General features: G+C 39.3%; 1 protein-coding gene across 1 annotated transcript in view; it reads left to right on the plus strand.

The window, feature by feature from the left end:
• The window catches only part of DDX10 (DEAD-box helicase 10), a 457,862-nt gene that overhangs the window by 308,199 nt on the left and 123,432 nt on the right, over positions 1-26,231 (plus strand). Inside the window, exon 16 of the mRNA XM_030200276.1 lies at positions 11,599-11,655. Coding sequence (XP_030056136.1) covers positions 11,599-11,655 — 57 coding nt within the window. The remainder of the gene's footprint in view (positions 1-11,598; positions 11,656-26,231) is intronic.

Consider the following 26,231-nt stretch of genomic DNA (forward strand, 5'->3'; position numbering starts at 1 on the left):
TTAATATACAAACTAGGGGTTTTCTGGCTATCTTCCTGGTTAGCAGCAGTTCATCCAAGACAGCATGAAAACTAAAGGTCTCAATCCAAATTAACACTAGCAGACCTTTACCTTCAGGTCTTAACGTCATGCAGTGGAATTCAGTGCTAACTTGGATTGAGACTTTTAGATTTCATGCTGACCTGTAAGAGTGTCATTTTTGGGTGATTCATCAGGCCTATTTTTCTCAGAGTAGAACTTTTCGAACAGGCTGTGCTGACACTTCTGCTGTTTGAAATTTAAAGAACATGAGAATATGTTGTTCCATGTTCTCTGGTATTGCAGACTGATCAGTGCTTTCTGAGTGGCTCTTCTCCCTACTGGGACATCCTTTGGTCTTACCCATGGAAGGAATTTTATTTAATAAAGTTCCACTAGTGGGCTCATGGAGGAGAGGGGAGAGTATCTTGCTGGGGAAGAAATGTATCTTAAATCAGTGTTTCCCAAGTCCAGTCCTGGAATACTCCTTGCCAGTCAGGGTTTCAGGATATCCACAATGAATATGCATGAATTTGATTTGTATACATTGCCTCCATTATATGCAAATCTCTTTCATGCATGTTCATTGTGGATACCCTGAAACCCTGACTGGCAAGGGGTACTCCAGGGCTGAACTTGGGAAACACTGTCTTAAACCACTGGCTGCAGGATTCGCCGCCTTCTTTTTGGTACTGGAGAAATAAACTCCATGCTTTGATGACATGGGAGTCCTGGAAGGCTTGCACTCACCCCAAGAGACAAAAGAATTTCTTACTCACCTGGGACTCCTATTTGTCAACGTTTTCACCAACTGCTAGTAGCCATGTTTTCAACAGGTTTCGGTATACCACTCATGCTCATTAGTTGTTATAGGGATGAGGGAAGGGGGTTGGTTTTGGGGGCTGTAGTGGTGGTAGGGGGGAATATGGCAGCTGTTCTTGGTTTGAGGTCATAAGAGTCCAGGCCTCAGGCTTTAGTGTGGGGACCTGTGGAGTGGGAGGTTATACCGTTTCATTCTCTTGGTGCAGCTCTTGTTGCCTAGTTGATCTCTGTTGTGTTGACAGCCTTGTTCATGCATTCATTGTGTTACTTCCTTGAATGTTTTTGATTCGTTGTAACTGTTTCCCCACTACAAATTGTTTTTTCATTTGGGTAGAGGGGAGGGTTAATATGTGGGTGGAAGTTGTTCATTTCTGAAAATGGGAGCACAGTACAAGTGTCTTACAAGTGGGAATGATTCTTAAGTACGGGCCTGTATTCTTAATAGCAATGATTCCTGCTGCAATATTATATTATTTTATTCTGTGAACCTGAATAAAAACCATTTACACATAAAAGAAGCAAGCAGAAATTTTTGCTGCTCAAGAAGAGATTCAGCAAAATGTCATGAAGTCAAAATTTGAAAAACTTAGCAGTGATAGTAAATGTAGAGTGTGTAAAGAAAAAAAAAAGAGAAACCAGTGGTTCTCAATCCTGTCCTGGAGGACCACCAGCCAGTTGGATTTTCAAGATATTATCCCTAAAGAATATGGAGATATTTGCATATAATGAAGGTGACAGGCATGCAAATTGTGTCATGCATATTTATTAGAGAGAGCCTGAAAGCCTGACTGGCTGGTGATCCCCCCAGGACAGATTTGAGAACCACTGCTGTAGACCACATTAGCAGTGGCTGCAGCTAAATTGCCCAAATGAATTCACTGGCACACGAATAAACCATGTGTTTAAAAAATTGCATTCAATGTGACAAAAAATTATTGGGAAAATGAAATTAAGGGTAACGACATACAAAATGAAAATACATCAATAATGTGGGATTTTTAAATACAAACTGGTAGATTACAATGTGCCAAATATAACAGTGATAAAATTGAAATATGTGGATTGTTGAGTTGGAGAAAGAGAATTGAAAGAATCTAAAAATAGAAATCAGTGGTGGTAATAATAATAGTTGGGGCTTTGGGAGCCATACCACAGAATCTTACAAAGAATCTACAGCACAGAAACAATAACAGAAAGCTGGTTACTAATGGAAAAAGATCAACAAATCTTTGTCACGCAATTGGACTGGCAGCCGCATTCGATCTGGTGAATCATAATCTCTTATTGGAGATGCTAGCTGGAGTAGATATCACAGCAGTATTCCTAGAATGGTTGACAGGATTCCTGCAGCACAGATCAGTTCGAACAAAATGGCAACAAACTCTGTCATGCTCATGGCCCATGAACTGTGGTGTCCCACAGGGCTCCCCACTGTCTCCAGTCCTTTTCAGTGTTTGTCTCAAAGGCCTAGGGGACATACTGAATCCATTCGGGATCACATACTTCTCATATGGAGATGACATCATACTCCTATTTTAATGGCAGGACATAACTACAATATACTCCCTGATGAGTGAGGTTTTCGACACACTGCTCAACTGGGTTTGTTCCATAAACAATAAACACTGGCACACTTAACTTAATCTTGCCGGGTGTATGCACCACACCCGACCAATTGCAGCTTTTTCAGCATCTTTCTGTGTCTTTCGGCAGTACAGCGGTTCAACAGCCCTCAGCGTTACAAAGTCTCAATGTCTCAGCGTCTCAGCACTTCTCAACATGACTCAGTGTGCTGCCTTCTTTAGCAGAGTCATAACGAGTTCTACTCTGCAGGGTTTCGATAAATCTTATTCAGGAACTCGGAATATTCACAAGACAAACTCTTGTTACAAGTAACTCAGCAAAGCAACAAATAAAAACAAAATCATATAGAAACTAAAGATAATAAGCTTCCTTAGACCACACCAAAGTGGGAGAGGAGATATAGGAGATATGTAAGCACCAATAAAAATTAGCACATCAAATAAGAAACAAAATAAAGGCTTAGCATGAAAACCCCATACACCATTTACGTTATATTCCAGCTAATTCTTAGGTAATCTTTTTCAAATCCAAAAAGGCCTTTAATTGCTCAGGGGCATAAAAAAACATATTTAGTTCCCTCACACTGCAGCAGGCATTTGTAGGGATAAGCCAGCAAAAAGGATGCCCTAAGGTTGAAAGTTTCCTGTCTCATCGACAAGAAAATGTTCCTCCGTTCCTGGGTTGATTTAGTAACATCAGGATAAATCCAAATTTTTTTCTACCAAAAGGAATGTTAATGCTTGAAATAAAATCTTAAAATTGCATTTGTCTTCCTCAAACACAAAAGAAACAAGCAACGTAGCTCTCTCAGTAGTATCTTCAATAGATTGTTCCAATATAACAGATATATTATTCACATCAATATTTGTCTCTCCCCTACTATCTCCTTCTCTTTTCCCCTGGGAACTCTTAGTTGGCAAATAATAAATCTTGTTAACAGGAGCGTCCAGAGGCAGTTTTAAATTTTTCATCAGGTATCTTTTAAACAAATCCAGTGGCAAAATTCCAGAAGTTTTAGGAACATTCAAGAGGTGAAGATTTAAATGTCTATTGAAATTCTCTGCTTGCTCAATTTTTCTAAGGAGGAGTCATTTATCTTTGTCTGTTACTGTTTTAAACTCTTGGAGCTGTTTCACATCTTCCTGTACCTGCCCGACCCAGCCAGAGAGATCTTCCTTAACAATCTCAAGTCTTGGAAAGATCTTCAAACTTGGTAGCTAAAACTGTTACCTCTCTTGATGATTTAACAATTGTTGAGTCTATTATCTGAAGCCAAACTCACTTCCGTGGGTGCAGCAGAGATTCCAGCAGCTCCTAGAGTCTCATCCCACCGCATTCTTCAAGACGGTTCGGGGCTTTCACTGGAATCCTTGCCCGCGGCACTTTCAAAATACGCCTTTATGAAACTTTATAAGTCTAAGTGCTTTGAAAATACGCCTCCATGTAACTTGTAAGTCTAAATGCTTTGATATATGCCTCCAACAATGATCATAATATGATTGGATTTGATATTAGCTTTGAAGTAAGTATACATCGGAAATCAAATACGTTAGCGTTTAGCTTTAAAAAAGGAGACTATGATAAAATTAGAAGAATGGTGGAAAAAAAACTTAGAGGAGCAGCTGCGAAGGTCAAAAATTTACATCAGGTGTGGATGCTGTTCAAAAACACCATCCTGGAAGCCCAGGCCAAATATATTCCGCGTATTAAAAAAGGAGGACAGAAGACCAAACGACAGTCGGCATGGTTAAAAAGTGAGGTGAAGGAAGCTATTAGAGCTAAAAGAAAATCCTTCAGAAAATGGAAGAAGGAACTGACTGAAAAAAAGAAGAAACAGCATAAGGAATGTCAAGTTGAATGCAAAGCACTGATAAGGAAGGCTAAGAGGGACTTCGAAAAAAAGATTGCGTTGGAGGCAATAACACATAGTAAAATTTTTTTAGGTATATTAAAAGCAGGAAGCCGGCAAAAGAATCGGTTGGACTGCTATATGACCGAGGAATAAAAGGGGTGATCAGGGAAGTCAAAGCCGTAGCGGAGAGATTAAATGAATTCTTTGCTTCGGTCTTCACTGAGGAAGATTTGGGTGGGATACCGGTGCCAGAAATGGTATTCGAAGCTGACGAGTCGGAGAAACTGAATGAATTCTTTGTAAACCTGGAGAATGTAATGGGACAGTTCCACAAACTGAAGAGCAGCAAATCTCCTGGACTGGGTGGTATTCATCCCAGAGTACTGATAGAACTGAAAAATGAACTTGCGGAGTTATTTTTAGTAATATGTAATTTATCCTTAAAATTAAGCGTGGTACCGGAAGATTGGAGGGTGGCCAATGTAACATCGATTTTTTAAAAAGGTTCCAGAGGAGATCCGAGAAATTATAGATCAGTGAGTCTGACGTCAGTGCCGGGCAAAATGGTAGAGACTATTATAAAGAACAAAATTACAGAGCATATTCAAAAACATGGATTAATGAGACAAAGTCAACATGGATTTAGTGAAGGGAAATCTTGCCTCACCAATCTACTACATTTCTTTGAATGGGTGGATAAAGGTGAGCCAGTTGATATTGTGTATCTGGATTTTCAGAAGGCGTTTGACAAAGTACCTCATTAAAGACTCCAGAGGAAATTGGAGAGTCATGGGATAGGAGGTAGTGTTCTATTGTGAATTAAAAACTGGTTAAAAGATAGAAAACAGAGAGTAGGGTTAAATGGTCAGTATTCTCAATGGAGAAGGGTAGTTAGTGGGGTTCCTCAGGGGTCTGTGCTGGGACCGCTGCTTTTAACATATTTATAAATGACCTAGAGATGGGAGTAACTAATGAGGTAATTGAATAACTTTGTGTCATCAGCAAATTTAAAGTCGTTAAATCGCGGGAGGATTGTGAAAAATTACAAGAGGACCTTATGAGACCGGGAGACTGGGCATCTAAATGGCAGATGACATTTAATGTGAGCAAGTGCAAAGTGATGCATGTGGGAAAGAGGAACTCGAATTATAGCTACGTCATGCAAGGTTCCAAGTTAGGAGTCACGGACCAAGTGTCGTCGTTGATGATACGTTGAAACCTTCTGCTCAGTGTGCTGCTGTGGCTAAGAAAGCAAATAGAATGTTAGGTATTAGGAAAGGAATGGAAAACAAAAATGAGGATGTTATAATGCCTTTGTATTGCACCATGTATTGCAGCTCGAATACTGTGTGTTCAATTCTGGTCACCGTATCTCAAAAAAGATATAGTGGAATTAGAAAAGGTGCAGAGAAGGGTGACGAAAATGATAGAGGGGATGGGACGACTTCCCTATGAGGAAAGGCTAAAGTGGCTAGGGCTCTTCAGCTTGGAGAAAAGGCGGCTGAGGGGAGATATGGTAATGAGTGGAGTTGAACGGGTAGATGTGAAGCGTCTGTTCACGCTTTCCAAAAATACTAGGACTAGGGGGCTTGCAATGAAGCTACAAAGTAGTAAATTTAAAACGAATCGGAGAAAATATTTCTTCACTCAATGTGTAATTAAACTGTGGAATTCGTTGCCAGAGAATGTTGTAAAGGCGGTTAGCTTAGTGGAGTTTAAAAAAAGGTTTGAATGGCTTCCTAAAGAAAAAGTCCATAGATCCACTATTTCTGGGATTAGCAGTATATAATGTTTTGTACTTTTTGGGGATCTTGCCAGGTATTTGTGACATGGATTGGCTACTGTTGAAAACAGAATGCTGGGCTTGTTGGACTTTTGGTCTTTCCCAGTATGGCAATACTTATGTAACTATACTAAAAGTGTATTTATGTTCCATCAAAAACTGATAGGAAGGAGGAGCAAGCTGAATTATCTCTGGAGCTGTTTTGATAATTTAAATAGCCCAGAAGAGAATCTTGTACATTTAATTTTCAAGTTGTTACCATGATTGTGGTTTTCGCAGAGTCTTCTGATCAAGATAAAGTGTTGAATAGTTGCTGTTATTTTTTTTTAGTGTTAAAATTTGGGTGTTTCCAGATCTGGCTAGGGTCATGCAAATTCAGTGAAGATAGTTTTTGTTACAGAGACAGCAGGTCTCATAGAGGCCCAGTTTTATTTAAAATTCACTGGTAAATGTATTATAAGATTAAGATAGTAGGATGTTAAATATGTTTTGTTGTGTTTTTGTCTTTTGAACCATCTCAACTTGTTTCTTTTTTGAGTGGTAAACCCCCTACTACTTCACCTTCTGTTGGTGAGCCTTTCCTCATTCTAGTTTTCTACTTAAAAATTATGGTTGAGTAAAAAAAAAAAAACAGTACACTTGGCTTATTTTATCTTTTGGATACTATTTTGTTTTGATTTTTCCTTACTCCCATATAAATACTTTGCCCCCCATTTGTGGACTTTAAATATGAGGAATAGAATAGTTTGAAAAAATTTCTTTTGAGTTTATTGTTAAATTGTTATTGTGATATCTTGTTTACTTTCTCATTTTTCTTGACAAGTTTTAATGCTTGGATGTATATTGTTTGAAATTTACATAAATAATAAGTAAGATGATACTTGTATTAGGAGATGCAGCTTCTAATTCTGCCATATATTTCATGTTCACTCCCTCTCTGTTCTCTGTGCTAGTACTGTTGCTCTCATTCCTCTTGATCACTTTCTGTAGTGAGAGTTCCAGTATTCCTCGGCATCCAGAATGCTAGACACCAGGGAATCAAACAGTCTGTCTTGGGGATCAGCCAGCAGCACAGCCTGGTGACAAAAATCGCCATCTGTTTGTTTATCCTTTTTAGAGATTTTTCAGACGAATGTTACCATATTTACATCACCTAAATTTTATACAATATTGAAAAATTAATTAGCTTGATCAATTATTTAAAAAATATATTTTGTAGATGAAATATGTCCGACTATTCATCAAACTTGTTTATGTGAGTAAACAATCAAATAAGCTAATTAAAATAAAAAGCACCTTCATTTCACATTGCTGCTACCTTCCAGAGCAACCATAAGATAATTAATATTGAGGTTTAGAAAAAGAATCAAACAACAAGGAATTCCATGTTTTTTTGTGTCACAGTATTAAAGAATCATCACTAATTTAATCAGAAGTTTGTAACAGGTATTTAAATATTTTTCTTTACATAATCTTTTGATACCACTTTAACTAATGTGCAGATAAACTAAGGTGTATGCTTACAGTCTACTGTAGGACCCTTCTTGTTGTCGTAGAGATTATTCAATTGTCAAAGGATGAACTATTGTTAAAATGTAGTACTTTTGCTAAATATATTATACAAATGGGAAAAGTGGGCAAAATGGTTATCAGGGACCAGATAGCATGTGCCCAATGTACTCAGCAAACATTCGTTGCAAAGTCACTCAAGATGTCAGTCTCTTAATACGCAACACTCTACTGTTTTCACTTAGCAGTACACATTTTTATACACTAATGGAAAACTCAAGTTTCTGTATGGTTGCCAGTACAGAATATTTACTATGACAAGTGTCATATTAAAGCACAGAAGATGTATATTTGTCCAGAAAAAGTAGCTTTTGGAAATAAAAATCACACAAACTTCATTAATAGACACAGGCAGAAATATAGTGGCCTCCAGCTGTTAGGGAGTCAGTTATCACAGAGCAAATAGCATACAGGCACATAGCAAGCAAACTTCATAGGAGGGTTTGTCTCTCAGTTTCAAGGGTTGCACTACACCACTGGGGATTTTCACAGTGGGCTGATGTAGTAGACCAAATCCCAGCCCAGTATGTAGAAGTCACCACTGCGACACAAGAAGCAGAATGTCAGTGGGACAGAGGCACAGTGAGAACTTGTGCTCTTGAGTCTTCACTGCTGCTTTTCCTTTCTCCCCCTCCTCCCCCAAACAACATGCTTTCTTGTTATATATGAAATGTGTATTAAGAAGAAGAAAATAGCTGCATGGAGAAGAAATGCAAGCTGTCACTGTATTTTAGCATTGTCTACCTGCTGAGTGTGCCTACTTCTTGTCTGCTATAACTTCTTTGATCTGGAGGAATATGAATGGGCAACCAAGAAGACCAAGTTCAAGCAGGAGAATCTAGGCTGGGTGAGGAAACCTTGGTCCCACAGCCAGTGCTGAGTAAGTAAACTCAGGAAAAGACACGACTGGTGCTGTGCGTTGAAAGAGGAAGGATGAAGGGCAGCATCAAAAAGAGATGGTAGGACTGAAGATGATTGAAGAGCTTGTAGGGCTCTAGAAGTAGGGGAGATGAACAACAGAGATTCAAGGTCACTGGTAGTAGAGAAAAAAAAGGCCTTGAGGAGCAACAGGGATAAAGCAGTTGCCTGGCAGGGCTGAGTTTGATGGTACCTATTTCACAAAATAGTCCAATCCTGCTTCAGTGTCGGGGCCAATTTAAGATTACATTGCTGACAGGCAGAGGACCAGTGGGGGAGAATAGAAAGTGTGTTGTGGAGAAGGTGGGACCCAAGGCCCAATTTTTAGGCACCTTCAGAATTTCACTCTCTAGGCTTGTGCCTGTGCTTAAAACAAAAAAGCCCTGCTCCTGCTCAGTATCTGCTGAAACACTCTCTTAAATATAACTTTCTTTAGTTAACACCCCAGAATGCCAGACTTTCTCTGAAATGTCATTGATTTCAATTTGTAACTCACTTTGGACTAGATATACTAAGCATTTCCCCCAGATTGGAATAGCTCAATATCAGCAGTTTGTGTGACACATTCAAAGTTCCAGATAAAGCAACTAGAAAAAAATACTGCTGTTCATGGGTCTTATTCGTGAGAGATAATAGAAAGCTTTTGATCAAAAGAATTCCATATATTTTCTCAAATGTCTGTGGAACTCAGAATACAACTCAGACCTTTGTAATAGGAGTTATATGAGCATTAATGATTTCCTGGAGCTACATGATTCTCTCTAGTAGCTGTCTTGTATATTAAAGTGTTGGATCTAATTATAAAAATTGCAAAATAAGCTTGTTTGTTACCATGGCAATATGTTACTATAACCTCCCCCAAACCAGTAAGAGCTAATAGCATGTCTTCCCACCTAATTGTAGGACACATTTAGGGGGTAAGTTATCAAGCTGCATTATCAGGCAGGTTTTTGATGCACCTTGATTTACCTTGGAGGTCACCAACGTGGTGCCTCAATATTGCAGGTTCCTGATTCACATGTTATATGTGTACCACTGATTGTGAGCAACCTTGCAAGCAAAGTTTATTTTATTTTATTTTATACCCCATATTTTCCCGCTAGTTGCAGGCTCAATGTGGCTTACACAAATCTGTAGGAAGGCTAACAGTACAGAAAGTACAATTACACAGTGTAAAGTAAGATAGTAAACATCATTTAAACAACAATATGTAGAAGATAATAAAGAAATTAGTTATACTACTGGTCTAAGAGAATCAGGCTGCATCTTAAAAGAACCAACCACATTTCAAATTAGCTGCTTTCTGAGCCCCCCCCCCCCCCATCTCATACCCACTTCCTGAAGGACCTCCTCCAGTATAGTCCTCCCCCCAGTCAAGTGCCCCCCAAGTCAAGAGAAGGGAACTGGACACGGGGTCAGCCCTGGAGTTGCCAGCATGGATGAAGAGGGCTCCTCTCCAACAGCTCCTGACCTGCCGTAAAATCTAGCATGTTAAAAGTAGGCGCTCCTCTCTGTACATCTCGCAGAGTGCTCATTATAATCCTAATGAGCTCATTGTAAAACATTTGCAGGGAATTCTTGGTAGCTGCTACGACACGCGGTTAAAGCCATGCAAAACCCATTTGTGCATTAGATGCTACATAACGTTTGCTTTAGACTGGCTACAACCTGTCTAAAGCAAACGTTGCAACCACGGTGAGCTTTCTGCTTCGGCCCCTAAGCCTTTTAAGAATATTTTTCCCGAAGGTAGCAGTAACTGAATGTTGAAGTTAATGCTGTCTCTGAAGGTCCCTGTTCGCTCATGATGGACCAATATGAACAGAGAGCTGTCTGTATTTGTTATATTTGTCATATACATATTTTGAGTGTTAATTATGTTTTGTTTGATTTGTAGTCTCCCTTTCCAAAATGTTGTTTTCAAGTGCTGCATATAGAATTAAATGCAGTGGTTTTTAATTTTAATTAAAGTAATATGAGTTTTGAACGTGGAAACTAGAAGCAAAAACACAGAGCAATAAAACCTGGTGGTACAGATTTAGTTTATCTTACTAGTACTCCTGAGATCCAGCACAGGTCATTTTTTTAACTGTTATTGTTACCTAATGCTATTATTGCATGTTATCTTTTACAGGGCAAAAGAATGGGCCCTGAGGCTGATAAAGTATGATAATGGCATCAGTACATTCTAACCATTGTAAATGACCCCTTTCACCATTCTGAGGATAATTTTCGCAATCCACCTAGGTATAAAATATGTGGACAATGCTTCCTCTGAACTGTGTACCTTAGCTTTAAAGGAAAACTACTTGTGAAAATTGTCCACGGTTATAGGGAAGAGGAGGGCAACTCCATCCTCAAGGACCCAAAGCCGGTCTCGTTTTCAGGACATCTGTAATAAATGTGCATGAGATGGATTTGCATACAGTTGAAGAAAATTTGTATAGAAATTCTCTCATGAAGATTTGTTGAAGGTAACTTAAAATCAGGTTGGCTATGGCTGAAGTTGCCTATCTCTGGTATAAAGGACCCATGGGCTTTGTACCTGCTTTTGGAAAGGAGTGTAGGGCAGTTTGACAAATCCGGTTCATGCAAATTTTCATATCCACCATAAACACTCATCAGAAATGCCCACCTCCTTCAATTTGGCAAAGAGCTCATTCCATAGAGTGAGGGCAACTTTTACATAGCCAATTTATCTCTGAACATTGTCCTTCCAATTCTTGTTACTTCTTGTGGTGCAAAAGTGGGACTTGAGTCTGCATAATTTGTTTTGCACACCTCTGAGTTTTGCAAAGCAATGTCCATGACTTTTCTTCAGAATAATATTGTGAAATCATTGATAATACTCTGCAAATAATTAGTAGTTGTCATCTTAACACTTTATGCTCCCTAGAGCCTTGAAAATAAGAACTGTGACCATTCAGACTTCTGATTTGTCAGTCTAATGGGTGCCTATAGAAATCTGTCACCTCACATTTTATACAGATCTGTGCCGTTACAAAACATGGCTGGAATATCTACTTTAAAATTTATTGTCTGTTATTTATTCTAGGAGAAGAGATTGAAAGAAAAGGCTGCAAGACGAGCTAAAAGCAAGAAAAAAGAAGCGGTAAGTTATAATTATCTGGTGCTACATTCGTTCGTTTACTGTTTAATTAGCTCCCTTCCCTCACTGATGTATTTTCTTATTCATGGTCCCATTTAAAACTCATTTTGCCTCTTTCTTTGATTTGACACCCTGTGTGCTAGAGTGAGATAGGTAGAGAAAGCTGCTTGTTTTCTGCTGACTAGTACATTGCTTTGGGCTGTGTTTCTTTCTAGATTAATTTGCACAAACAGTCTGTACAGCTTGTATGGTGGCATACATGGTACAGCTATAATTATAGCCTACATTAATGTTAAAAAGTGTGTGTATATTTTGGTACTGAATAAGTTCAATTTTGCATAGGGCATCTAGGTAGAAGCTGGTACATCTAGGTCTGAACATGCACAATTACTTCCCTCCTTTTAAGAGACCTCAAGAAACTGGGAAAGCTATCTCCAGTGTGTCTTTTGGGTAATTGGGAAGCAACACCAGTGCTGGGCAGACTTCTGTGGTCTACACCCTGATTGTAACTGAATAGATATGGATGGGGTGGAGTGTAAATTTTAAGGGGCTTTGATGTTAGCTTCAGAACTTTTAGTACAAAAACAGTGCTGGGCAGACTTCTACGGTCTGTGCCCTGAGAATGGCAACGACAAATCAAATTCAGGTACATATATAATGTATCACATACCATGTAAAATGAGTTTATCTTGTTGGGCAGACTAGATGGACTGTTCAGGTGTTTATCTGCCATCATTTACTATGTTACTTACAGATTGGGACTATGATTGATGATTTTGTATTAGAGCCTGATAGGGACTGGATTTTAAAACTGTTCTTTAAAGAGATCAAAATAATTTATGGATAGAATCATAAATGTGATGAGAAACACTCAGTAAAAAAGGAAGTGTTTTTTGTTTTTTGATGAGGCTAGGTGTCCTTTAGTTGGGATCGCAATTTTGATGGAATTATCCTTGTAAATGTATCATCAATGGGGTGAAATATATATTTTTTAAATCATAGCAGTTAGCTAATTGTTTAGCTGGTGAACATACTGATCGTAAACACCCCTCTCCCTCTCCACTTCCTACTTCTACCCGTTAAATGTTTTAGGGTTTGTTGCATCTGCATATTTAGTAATGATTGGTATCTTAGTCCTGAATTCTATGGTTTGTGCCCCAAAATTGGCAGCGAGAGACAGAGATTAAAGAGGAAGTAGAACTTGTGCAGAGTGCCAGATTCAACTCTGGCCACCTCGTTTAGCAGACTGGATGGACTGTACAGGTCTTTATCTACTGACATTTACTATGTTACTTTATTTTTCTTTGAATTATGAAGGTCATGCTCCCCCCCCCCCCCCCTTTGTGTACTGGATACCTTTTAAGAAATGTTATGTATACCTTATTTGCCTAGTGATGTTTTCTTTCTTTCTTTGTAATGGATGTCCTGCACTGTTTTTCTCATACAAATTTATTTTGCTTGTTTAATTTTCTGAATTGGTAAAAATAAAATAAACAAATTTTTTTGAGGTGGTTTTAAACACCAGAGCGTTAAGCACAATTGCCCTCTTGATCACTGAGGCAGACCCCGGGTTCAAACAGATAGTTAGCTGATATTTGCATCTGCCTTGGAGCAGGTATAAATGCCAACATCTTCTTTTTGGTATATATTGCATAAGTTGCCATTTCAAAATTGAAAATACATGCATGCTTTTCTATTCTGCCACCTTTGAAACTATGCATGCTCTGGACCTGAACATGTAAATAGTGTAAATACTATGCTTGTCTTCCAAAATGACATATATGATTATTGTTATTATTACATTCTTGATAATACTGCCTTTCTGTGCTACAACCAATGTGGTTTACATATTACATACTACTACTACTACTACTCAACATTTCTAGAGCGCTACTAGGGTTACGCAGCGCTGTACAATTTAACAAAGAGAGACAGTCCCTGCTCAAAGAGCTTACAATCTAATAGACAAGTGAACGGTCGGTCCAATCGGGGCAGTCAAATTGGGGCAGTCTGGATTCACTGAACGGTAAGGGTTAGGTGCCGAACGCAGCATTGAAGAGGTGGGCTTTAAGCAAAGACTTGAAGATGGGCAGGGAGGGGGCTTGGCGTAAGGGTTCAGGAAGGTTGTTCCAAGCATAGGGTGAGGCGAGGCAGAATTACATACTGGTACTTTTTCTGTCCCTAGTGGACTTCTTGAAAAAAAAAAAATTCAATCTTAGCAAAAGTCTATATCCATGTGTTTGTGTATATGTGTGTACAACAGAATGCCTAGCTGTAATTTAGTCCCCCTGATTATTTGGCTCGCATGCATTTCTGCTAAGAGATAGCAAACTGAAAATTTGAGCAATCTGTTCATCTCAATTAAAGCAGCGTGCTTGAAGCAGGCACAGTACTCGCATGATGATTTACACAGTTTCCTATGATAAGCCACCATTTCCCTGTATTTTGCCTTTGTAGACTATGCAAAATCTGTGTGGAATATCCTGGTTTCCTAAGCTTTGAGGTCTCCTTATTTGGTACTATACTTTTCAGCAATAGCTTTGGTCAGAATCAGTTTAATTTGAAAGTTCCTTTAGAACATAAGAGTAGCCATACTGGGTCAGACCAGTGGTCCATGTAGCCCAGTATCCTATTTTCCAAACAGTGGCCAAGCCAGGTTACAAGTACCTGGCAGAAACCCAAATTGTGGCAACACTCCATACTACAAATCCCAGGGCAGGCAGTTGCTTCCCATGTCTGTCTCAATAGCAGACTATGGAGTTTTCCTCCAGGAATTTGTCCAAACCTTTTTTAAACCCAGATACGCTAATCACTGTTGCCACATCCTCCGGCAAAGAGTTCCGGAACTTAACTATTCATTGATTGAAAAAATATTTCTTCCTATTTCTTTTAAAATTATTTCCATGTAACTTCCTCGAGTGTCCCCTAGTCTTTGTACTTTTGAAATGAGTGAAAAATTGAATTGTAATTATTAGTGTTGAGATAAACTATTTCTATACACACACATGGGAGAAACTTTGTGATACCTTATGTTATATTATTCTTATAAACCATCTTCTTTAAACTGAAGTTCAGCCCATTTACAAAGTTGGGGTACACAAAATAAAATGGGTCCCTTATGTCATATCGAATTACATATTTAATCAACCAACATAACCTTTTTTAATATAAAAAACATTTCTGACAGGAGAGACCATGCATATGGACTATTTAAAGTGCTGTGCCTTAACCGTATATCCCCTAATTCTATAAAAGTGGCCAAAACTTGTGTGCACAATTTAATAGCATAACGAGGCAATTAGTGCCAATTGGTTTTTAACAAGCAATTATTGGCACTAATTAGATTTAATTCAGACTTACATGCGTAAATTTAGGCACAATCTGAAAAAAGGGCGCAGAAATGGAAGGGTCATGGGCGTTTCAGGGCAGATCGGGGGTGTGGCTTTGAGTTACACATATAATTATAGAAGAACGGTGTTATGCGCATAAATTTAGATGTGGGCATTTGCACCACGATTTTGTTGGTGCAAGTGGTGTTGCCTATATTTATGCGTGATCTCTCCACTTAAGTGCTATTCTTTAAACTGTGCCAAACTTTAGGCACGGCTTGTAGAATACCGCTTAAGCGGGGGGGGGGGGGGGGGGGGGTTAAGTGATGATTTTTTAGGCACCTTTTATAGAATTCACCCCCATAAGGGGCCCTTTTACTAAAGTGCATTAAGCTCTGGGCTTAATGCGCCATAACGCAGGGTTTTACCACGTTCCAAGTCTAGATCTTACACGGCACCTATAAGTGGTAATCAGTAAAGTTGTGAAGAGAGGGCTATAATAGTTCATTTTAAAAAGTTACTTTATTTTACTGCATTATAGGGTCCTTTTACTAAGGTGTTCTGAAAAATGGTCTGCAGTAGTGTAGACACGTGTTTTAAGAGTGCGCAGAATCATTTTTCAGTGTATCTGTAAAAAAATGCCTTTTTAAAATTTTTGCCGAAAATAGACATGTGACAAAATGAAAATTGGCGTGCGTCCATTTTGGGTCTGAGACCTTACCGCTAGCCATTGACCTAGCATTAAGGTCTCACGCGGTAACTGGGCGGTAATGATCTACACGCGTAAATGCCAATTACCGCCCACGTGCCAGAAAATAAAAATATTTTCCAGCGCACATATCGGACGCGCATCAAAAATGAAATTACCACAAGGGCCACATGGTAGCCGAGCGGTTACTCAAAATTGATGCACGCTGGGCACGCATAGGCGCCTACGCGGCTTAGTAAAAGGCCCCTATGTCAGTAGAAAGAAGCGTAGAGGTGGCACTGTAGGACAGAGTGAAAAGGTTGGAATGTGTGAAAGATGACAAAACAAATAGCAAACATACTTTTGTTTGATGTTCATGTTTAACATTTATAAATAAAAAGGTTTTTTTTTTTTTAAAAGAAAGGTAAGGTAGAGTAAGTATTAATAGGAAGAAGAGGGAAGGGTACATGAGATCAAAACTGAAAATGGATTAGGTAATGGGGCCAGAGAAAAATTCTGGCAGCTCCACTCGCAGTTCTGTTTAGTCACACTTTTGGAGACATGTGTGGCTCTAGAAGATTGCATAAAAATGAAAATAGAAAGGAGGCTGATAACTCCTGACCAGTTAAGTTAGCCAGATGTGAATGGTGGGTAAATTAATGAAATCAAAATGTAAGGAAAAAGCTAATGAAGTGGGTTGCAAGAGCCAAAGCAGTAAAGTTTTATTCGAGGGAGGTGAAGTTCAGCAGGTTCAATCAGTTTGACTGGATGATTAAATTAGATCAGGGAAACCACTGCATTTGATGTACTTAGATTTCTGACACTGTTCTCAGAGTTCTTGCAAAGTTGCAAAACGGTGATAGGCATGGCCAGAGGAAAGCTAGGTGCACTGAGAGATGCAAAACCAGAAAAAAAAAGAGATGATTATAACTGTGTACAAACCAATTTGGTGAGGGGCCTCATCTGGTGTTCTGCATCCAGTTCTAGAGATCAACGTGGATAGAGCAGAAGCAATTCAGAGGGTGGTTTGCCAGAATTAATAGTCTCAAAAAGCAAAACATAATAAACAGCAGAACTATATTCTTCATTAATATAAACGTAAAATCAAGAACTTCAGTTATAACAGACTGGTTTTCAGTGCTTATCTTATACTGTTATTTTTTCAGCATTCTGCCTGCATCGGGGGCTCATGTTCATTCTGCTTTTGTTTTTGAAACTATATTTTGTGCAGACTGGTTTGCCTTTTTTTCTGAATAACTTGACCAGAATTATAGCATTTTGAATAGTTCATGTTATTTGCAATGGACGTGGACAGTTTTAGGCCACATATTTTTTTTCTGCAAATTTGCATAATTTCCCTTTGAAAATCAACACTGTAAATTTTGCATGCTAGAAGTGGATGTCTACTTGACATGCACTATTTATGTGGACCTTCTGTCCAAAGTCTCCCCTCCCCTCCCCTCGTTCTCTTTCTGTCTTTGTCCTTTTATTTATTGGTGTTCTAACTATATTTATCTTAATTATTGTGTACATTACCTTGTTATCCTTATGATGAAGGGTGTTTAATTATCAATAAATCAAATCAAGAAAGTGTGCATATTTTTGAAAATGGCAAGCATATACTTAATTAAATACACTCCCAGGGACGCTTCCCTTTGTCTCAGCTAAAAGCCTTTATTTGGCAGGCTGAACCCTAGTGACGGCACTGCAAAACTACTGGTAGGAGCCTGCAGGTGCCATTTTGCATGAATGAGCTGCTGGGGCAAAAGTGACAAAAAAAAAAAAAGAAAATATGGTACAGAGAGGTACTACAGGTTAATGAATCCTTTGATAAAAATTTCCTGCACACAGTTTGTCAGGAAAATGCATGTGGTTCCTCATTATAATTTCCCTTGAGCTCAGGTTGTAAAGGCAAATAAATTTAAAAATCGAAAAATATAATAAAATAGTGGTGTATCTTGTATAGCAGTATGATTTATAAGTACTTGTTTTTGTACCTCTTTTTTTTTTTCCTTACCTTTGCACTTCTCTAGCAATGGCTACAATAGGGCTTCTCAGTTCCAGTCCCCGAGGTCCACAGTCAGGCCAGGTTTTCAGGATATCCACAATGAAATATGTATATGAGAGATCTGCATACCAAGGAGGCAGTGCATGCAAATCTCTCTCATGCATATTCATTGTGGATATCCTGAAAACCTGGCCTGCCTGTGGACCTCGAGGACCAGACTTGAGTAGCCCTGGCCTACAGCAACAAAACTAGCCCCCTTTTTAAAATCTCAGGACCAGCAGTGTGAGGCAAAGCTAAAAACTGGGCTTAGGTAGTGGGATGACAGTGCAAACACTGAGGCCTCTGAACTACATTATCATTGAGATTCTCTGTATCTATTTTATGCCAGCAGGAATAGGAAAGAACAAACAAAGTGGGATTAAAGTTCTCTGGATGCCAGCACTATGCAGAAATGACACACGTTTAAAATTGTGTTTCCCATGTCTCATTCTTTCCAGCCACATATATACAGAAAGGGTTGAGAATATCTGTTGGTCTGTCTATTGTTCATTTGTCTGGGGGCAGTAGTAACGGCACTCTTGGATTGGATTGCATCACAGTTGAAGCATTTATAATTATTTATTCTGCCGTTAAACTGATGATCCTGTAGGATTTTTAAGTACTCCAGACAGACTAGAAATTCTAATGATGACTATTTGGGTTTGTCTTTCAGCTTAACAGTGCAGAATTGTAAAACCCAGAAACGAGTCATAGCACATCTATCCTCTGGGGTGTAATCAGGTTCAGCTTTAAAACGCAGATTATGCCCAGTAGTGGGTGTAATTTCTTATAATATAGTGTCATTGTATCTTCTTTTTATAGCTATTTTCTCTTGCAGTTAGAAAAGAACCAATTCCCTTGAGTAAACCCATAATACTTATCAGCCGTTTTGTTTTCGTGCTGGTCATGGTACAAGGCCAAGATCATTTATTTTTAGATGTTGAGTAGAAAGGAATTACTCTGTAGAGACAGATAGAAAAAAATAACAGGCAAGGCTTGGTATTAAATACCAAAGATGAGCTGAAAGGAGAAATTCTGCAGTTTGATTGAGCATCTACTCAAATAGACATTTGATAATCTGTGAACACCAGCAGTAAACATTTATAAATTTGAAGAAAGACTCATCTGGGGAATTTTTTTCTGGCAGCTTCCTTCCCCTCCTCCTTTGTGTTTCCATCTCACCTGAAAGCTGTGCCAGCTGAAGCTCCCGTACTATGAATTGGTCATTTTAATATCACGCCTCAACTACTGCAATATTGTATTCAAAGAAAAAATGTGTGCAAACTCTTCAAAATAGGGCTCAGACTACTCCAGTGGTTCCCAAATCTGATCCTGGAAGCACCCCAGCCAGTCACGTTTTCAGGATATCTACAATGAATGTTCATGAGAGAGATTTGCATGCAGTGGAAGCAATGCATGCAAATATCTCTCATGAATATTCATTGTGGATGTCCCAAAACCTGATTGGCTTGGGTGCCTCCAGGATCAGGTTTGGGAACCACTGGACTACTCTGTCAGGCCAAAAATATAACCATCTTACACGATTATTTATTAAAGTACATTATCTGCCAGTATATTGCCAGGTTCTTTTCAAGGTCCTGTGTCTAACTCATATGGCCTACTATGTGGGCCAGCCCTCCTGTCATACTTCTTTAACTATTCCTTATACCAGTGGTTCCCAAACCTGATCCTGGAGGCACCCCAGCCAGTCAGGTTTTCAGTATATCCACAATGAATATTCATGAGATAGATTAGCTTGCAGTGGAGGCAGTTCATGCAGATCTCTTTCATGAATGTTCATTGTGGGAATCCTGAAAACCTGACCGGCTTGGGTGCCTCCAGGACCAGGTTTGGGAACCACTGCCTTATACCCTTGCTAGAACTTTGCGATCACTAAATGCTTACCACCTAGTTTTACCTGAACCAAAAATAGTACACTACAAGAGCACAAGACAATCCACCTTTTATTATTTGGCCCCAAAGTTATGGAACAATCTGCCTACCTATATCTGTTTGGAACAGTCTCTATCAGAGTTTTTAAAAAGTCTCAAAGACCATTTTTTTATTAAAATCTGGCTTTTGGTTTTAGGTAGGGTTTTTGCCAGCTTGCGCAACGGGTCTGCCTACAGGCACCCAGTATGTGTGTTTCTTGATGTGAAAGGGTATTTTCCTTCCTATCAATTAATGGCGTTCTTTTCTTAATTTTTCTATTAGATTTTTTAGCAATTGTAAACCCGCTATGTCCCATTCAACAGAATGGGCAGTATAGCAAATTCACAATAAACATAAATTCACAACAGTTTGGACTTTCCCTCCAGTTATTTTGCCTCTTATTTCCCTTATCCCCCTCCAGTGTAACTGAACCAATTCAGAAGGCATGTGCCGTGGTTTGTTTAGAACACAGTGCAGGTCTGTTTAAGAGCTGGTAGATGCTGTGTCTGAGCAAGGGTTAAGACTCCCTAGAAAAGGCTTTGAATACTGCTTCTACAGCATCCTTAAACCTTTCCTGCCATAGGAACAGGTACCTGTGCTTAGAACTGAACCCTCATCCCATATATAATAGCAAAGTGTACCACCAATAGGATACTGAATTAGCCTCACAGTCTTGCTGCTGCATTGACTGCAGTGCTTTGAACTAATGACCAGCTTCTTATACAAGCAGAAGTGACCATTGTAGCTATTATTTTCAGTGGTGTTTGAAGCTGATAAAAGAACCCTAGAATGTACTAGGGGTAATTCTGTAAGGAACCACCTAGTTGTAGGTGGTGAGAAGGTGTATAAATGGTGGTATTTTAGTTATTTATGCGTGCAAGTGACCTCATAGAATACCGACTAGTGGAAACGTACGTGCCTTGATTTGATTGGCGCATACTTTGCTGGTGGGTATGTGCATAGGCAGAGTTTGGGCAGACTGCACAATTGTACATGTAAATGATAGGAATTAGAATACTATAATTTATGCAAGTTTCAGCTTACAACTAGGAAAGAAATTTACACCATCTCTAGGGTTGGTATTAAGTGCTTGCCCTTTAAATGTATGCACATTTTTGACCAATTGCTCTAAAATTCTATAAAAAAAAATAAGTAGGCACTGTTATACCAAAACCCCAAAGCTAGTCGTTTAGTTATCAATAAACTATCGTGGTACATCTAGGGACACTAGACATGTTTGTCCCTTATCCCTATTGTTTAATCTCGCCATTGAAACCCTTGTAATTGCTTTGCGAACTGATCCCAGTATTAAAGGTTTGCTTCTGCATAATTGCTACATAAAATTATTTCTATATGCAGGCGACTTATTATACTCCATAATTCCTTTCATCCCTCATATCCTATCTTTAATCAAAACCTTTTCTTCAATATCAGGATACAAGATACATTGGAATAAGACTGAATGTCTTCCCCTTCATGAGGATATAAATATACATGACTTAGACTCTTTTATATTTAAAACTCAGTTATCTCATATTAAATAATTAGGCATATATCTTTGTCGTTCTCTTCAGGACACTATTACTAGAAATGCTTCTACAATCCCTTAAATGTTCTGTTTCTATATGGACACCTCTGTACTTAAGTTGGTGGGGTAGGCTTGAGTCAATAAAAATGACCTTAGTGCCTAGAGTCAATTATCTGTTATGCATTCTGCCAGTTCCTCTTCCTGATTCAGTTTTTAAGTCTGTTGATAGAATATTGTTCCTTTGGAACTTCAAACCCCCACGTATTTCCACTAAACACTTAAATTATCTAAAAACAAAGGGATGAATTTTCCAAATTTTGCTTTATATCATAACTTTTTCATTCTCCTTTACTAGCTGCCGAATCTGATTGTCTTAGCTCTGCCCACCAAATCACATGACCCTCTGACGTACGCTGTGTTTGATCCCCCAGATACTATTTTATTACAACCCCTGCAACGTTTCACACCAAAGGAGTGTGCAGAAGGAGAAGGTCATGCTCCTTGGGTTGAGGCTTCGCGGGGCAAGGCTTTTCCCACGTTACATATAGCCGTATATCCACTAATGTTTCCCGGTGGTTTGGGGCTTCTTTGGATCAGATGACTTTTTGTACAGGTGTAGGGCTGTTTTTCATTTCCCTCTTAGTGCTTGGATATTTGGCTGAGCTTCTTTTCACGGCACACCTAGTGGAAGTCTGCAGTATTCCCGTGTTCTATGGCCATCATCCATTGCTCAGCTTTCCACACCAATGCCCTCAGGTAAGTAGTCTTCATCACATTAATGTTGTACCTACTTCACACTCCAAACGGCTTTTTGTCTCTGCTGCTTTAATTGTCATGCTTTTAAGTCAAACACTGCTCTGCTGAAAGACTTTCTTTTTGACTATAAACTCCAGTTCCTTTTCCTAACCAAAACCTGGTTGAAACACAGTGAGGAGCCCTTCCTTCTGGTTTTGATTTTATTTCCACCACCAGAGCCTCAAAAAAGGCAGGGGTTTAGTTGCCATTTTTTCCATCTCATGTTCCTGTTGTTGAGCTTCCAACGTCCCTCCCCTATTCGGAAACACTGTTGTTTAAACTCTCCTCTTCCCCTCCTATTTTATTTTTATTGTGCTACTGCCCCCATCCCTTTCCTCGGGGCAGTGGGATTTACTCCTACAATCTATTACTGAAGCATCAATCAAATTTTCTAATCTTGTCATACCGGACTTCAATGTGCATGTTGATTCTCCCAAAATCCGTGCTCTTCTACATTCCTTTCATTGCTTAGTGAGCTCCATCTCCAACAATTGTACCTTATCCCACTCGTTCTGCTGGCCATATTTTGGACCTGATCCTTTCTCCTCTTGGTTCCCCGATATCTAATTCCAATCTGTCTTCTCTACCGCTTTCTTGGACTTGGATCACCTTGCTGGGTTTTTTTTTCGTTTTTTCTCCTCTATCCCTAGTAGAACCAATACTGGTCCTCCCAGGAGATATTTTAGATATATTGCTCCTGCCACTCTATCTCTGTCCCTTTTTCTGTTATCAGACGACTGGATGAACAAATCTCTTGATGTTCAAGCTGATGTTCTGCATTCCGCTTTTTATAAAGCCTTTGACTCCATTGCCCTTCTTTTCTCTCATTCCATACCATCTTGTGTTACTAAACCTTGGTACACCGCTGATTTATGATTTCTGAAGCGTCAAGTTCGTACAGCCAGAAGACTCTGGTTTAAACACATATCTTCTGGCAACCTCAAATTGTGTCATAGAGAATGTAATTTCCATCTGGATAAGGCCAAAGCAGCTTATAGCCTCCATATTAATACTGCTTCCTGTCCTGCCAATGAACTTTTCAGTATTTATAAGTCCTTGACTTCAACTCCTACCTTTTCCATCTCTATCCTTAGGCCTTCATCCTAATATTGGCTCAATAATTTTGCACTAAAATTTCCACTTCACTAAAATCTTACATTCTCACTTTCTTCTTCACCGCCTCATGCAGTTTCCCTCTCAGGTACATCTTCTTGGAGCTTGTTTGAACCCCTTACTCTAACCTCTCTTACTCGACTAGTAGTATGAAGCCACCTTTCTGTGAACTCGACCCTCTCCTTTCCACTTGGACTTCTTGCCAATTGTTGCCTCTTCTACCTGCCATACTATCTATTATCAACTTCAGCCTTGCCAGTGGTCAAGTCCCGAGCGCCTGGAAAACTGCCATCACCTGCCCTATATTGAAAAAAGCTTCAGTTGACCCCACTGATCCTTGGTATTATTGACCTGTTTCTTATCCCTGCTACTTCTCTAAAGGTTTTAGAGAAAACAGTCTTCCAACAGCTCTCTTCTTTGCTGAGAAAACTCTGGCATTTCACCTCCGTCAATCAGGCTATTGCAGCCACTACAGTACTGAAACAGTCTTTGCTAGTGTTCTTAGGAAGATTTTTCCCCCCAAATTTGGGAGGAAAATGGGGGGTGCGTCTTATAGTCCGAAGGTAGATTTGGCTGGCTGGCAGGCCGCCCGCCCTCCGAGTTCGGTATCGCCGTCAGGGTTACCTCCTCCCCCCCTTCCGGCCCTGTCACCACTTCTCCCCTTACTCACGCGATCTTCCCTGGTGGTCTAGTGACGTCGGGGCATATATTATATGGAAATCTATATTGATACTTTTTGCTTTGTCGGATGATGAAAAATCACTATTTGACTTTTTAATCATGGTGGCATTAAAGTTAAAAATCTCATATTGGAAAGACAATTCAACCATTAATATTTACATGTGGTGGAACTGGACTTTGTTAGTCAAGAAATATGAGCAATCTATAATATTCCATTCTTCAGGCATACCAGCTAGTTTGCACAAATGGAAAAACTTAGATGGTTGCCTCTGTCAAATTCACCTTAGTTGAATAGCTCAACTGTCCTCATTACTCATACTATAATATTTTGTTGTTATTATATTTGTTGCTATAAAATAAATAAAAATAAGTTTAAAACAAAGTAGGCACCTACTTTTCTTTATAGAATAGCCTTGAATTAGGCATTATAATCAGCACCTTTAGTAGGTGTCCAATTATAAAATCACCTTACTTGTCTGCTGTGTTTCAGGAGTGCAACATAGGAGACCCAGGCTCAAATCTGCCTACCAATTGAAGTCAGCAGAGCTCATGAAAATCATGTATTCAGATTTCTGGTGAATGCTGACTGCCGTGAATTGCAGAATGACTGTTTTGGGCAGTTTGGAGTTCTTAACTTCCCTTTTTCTCCCTTCTTTCAAATGTATTATTTGGTCCTCTGACCCCATTCCCACCCCATTTCCTTGGCAATATTTCCTCTGCAGTCACTTTCTCTCTATCTATCACATCTTCAGTCTACCGCTCTCCCTCTGGTACAAGCTTTCTGTTGGGCTATAAAAAAGAAAACTAAACAATAGGTGAGGTAAAAACTTTGTGTTTCATCTCTTCCCCCCCCCCCTCCCCCCCAATGTCAGGCTCAGTCTTTGATTTATAGGCTTTTAAGCCAGTTAAGAATACAGGATGGAAATTTTTCACCACGGGGCTAATTGGGGTTTTCATCAGCAAGTGATTAATCTTTAGCAATAGATTAAATCTGTCATTTGTTGTACATTGAGAAGCAAAGATAAATAATATACCTAGTGAACTTAAGGAACTTTATATATTTAAATATTCCTATTCCCTTATCAAGTTTAATTAACCAAACTCCTCACCAATCCTAAGATACAGACCAGCAGCAAGATGGGAACTATTCAGTCTTTTGCACTGAATGCCACATGAATTATTATCTCCCAGTTGGTGAGAGGTTATGTATGTATACTTGGTGCAAGGAGCTCTTGGCTATCGGTGAATGAGTCTGATCTCTGGTGGTTAGAGCAGCAGGCCTGGAGGACTGAAGTAGACCGAGATATATAGAGGAGTATAAAAATAGGGAAAGAAAAATTAGTAAACATGATACATTCAGATTCTTCAAGAAAAAACTGGCTGTGGAATTCTCATGAGAAAAGGTTTATATATAGAAAGCCTGAATAAGTTGGCATGTCTCATCCATTGGAAACTTTGCAAACACTATAATATCGCTGAATTATGCAGAATGAAGAGGTTATTATCACCTGGGACAAAAGCTCAATGCAAGAAAACTGGACAAAGTGATGAAGGAGAAAAACATAACAGCAGCATTAATGACAGTCGTCAATACTAACTGATTGTTCTGTGGGTCATGTGGAGAGCGAGCAGATCCTTAACAACCAAGAAATGCAGTAAGAGATCAAGAAAATGTGGCAGAAAGAAAAAAAAATGATTTCTATCATGTTGGATGCCACAGGCCTGATTAAAAGTAATTTCCAAGCACACTTTGTTAAGTTGCCTATACATATTACATCCTATGACCTCTAGACGAAAGCTCTCTTTGGTATGATGCAAGTAGTACAGTAAGCATAAGCACTAAATTTGAGAGATTGAGATCATATTCCATGTATCCTGGTTAGGAGTGATGTTCATTACTGTTGTGGCATGCACAAAACTGACCTTTTAGAGACATAGTAGAGAAGACCTATCTTGAGTCTGGCAGTCTTTATGCTACCTTGATGGAGAAAAGTCATCTGGAAGGAGAACATCAGCTTGGTGTGAAAGGAATTGATCATGGGGTGAGAGCCTGCCATCCAGGTGACACAATATCATTTCACAAAGGATGTGTGGGGTGCTCAGGAGGAAAGAGTTAGGATGGCCATTGTGGTTGACAAGTCAATCATTAGGAATGTAGATGGCTGGTTGGGTTGTGTAAGTGAGGGCAACATGCCTGCCTGGTGCACAGGTGGCAGACCTCACACATAGCCTAAATAGGGTTTTAGACAGTGCTGAGATTGTGTGGGTATCAGTGGCACATGAAAGCATGGGAGGAGGTTCTGGAAGCCAAATTCAGGATTTTAGATAGAAATTAAATCCAGAACCTCCAGAGTACTATTCTTAGAGATGCTCCCCATTCCATGCAAAGAACCCAAGAAATAGGCAGAGCTCCAAACTCTTAATATACTGATAGAATGATGGTGCAGGGAGGAGGGATTTAGATTT

The sequence above is a fragment of the Microcaecilia unicolor genome, chromosome 4, assembly GCF_901765095.1.
Source record: "Microcaecilia unicolor chromosome 4, aMicUni1.1, whole genome shotgun sequence".
NCBI lineage: Eukaryota > Metazoa > Chordata > Amphibia > Gymnophiona > Siphonopidae > Microcaecilia > Microcaecilia unicolor.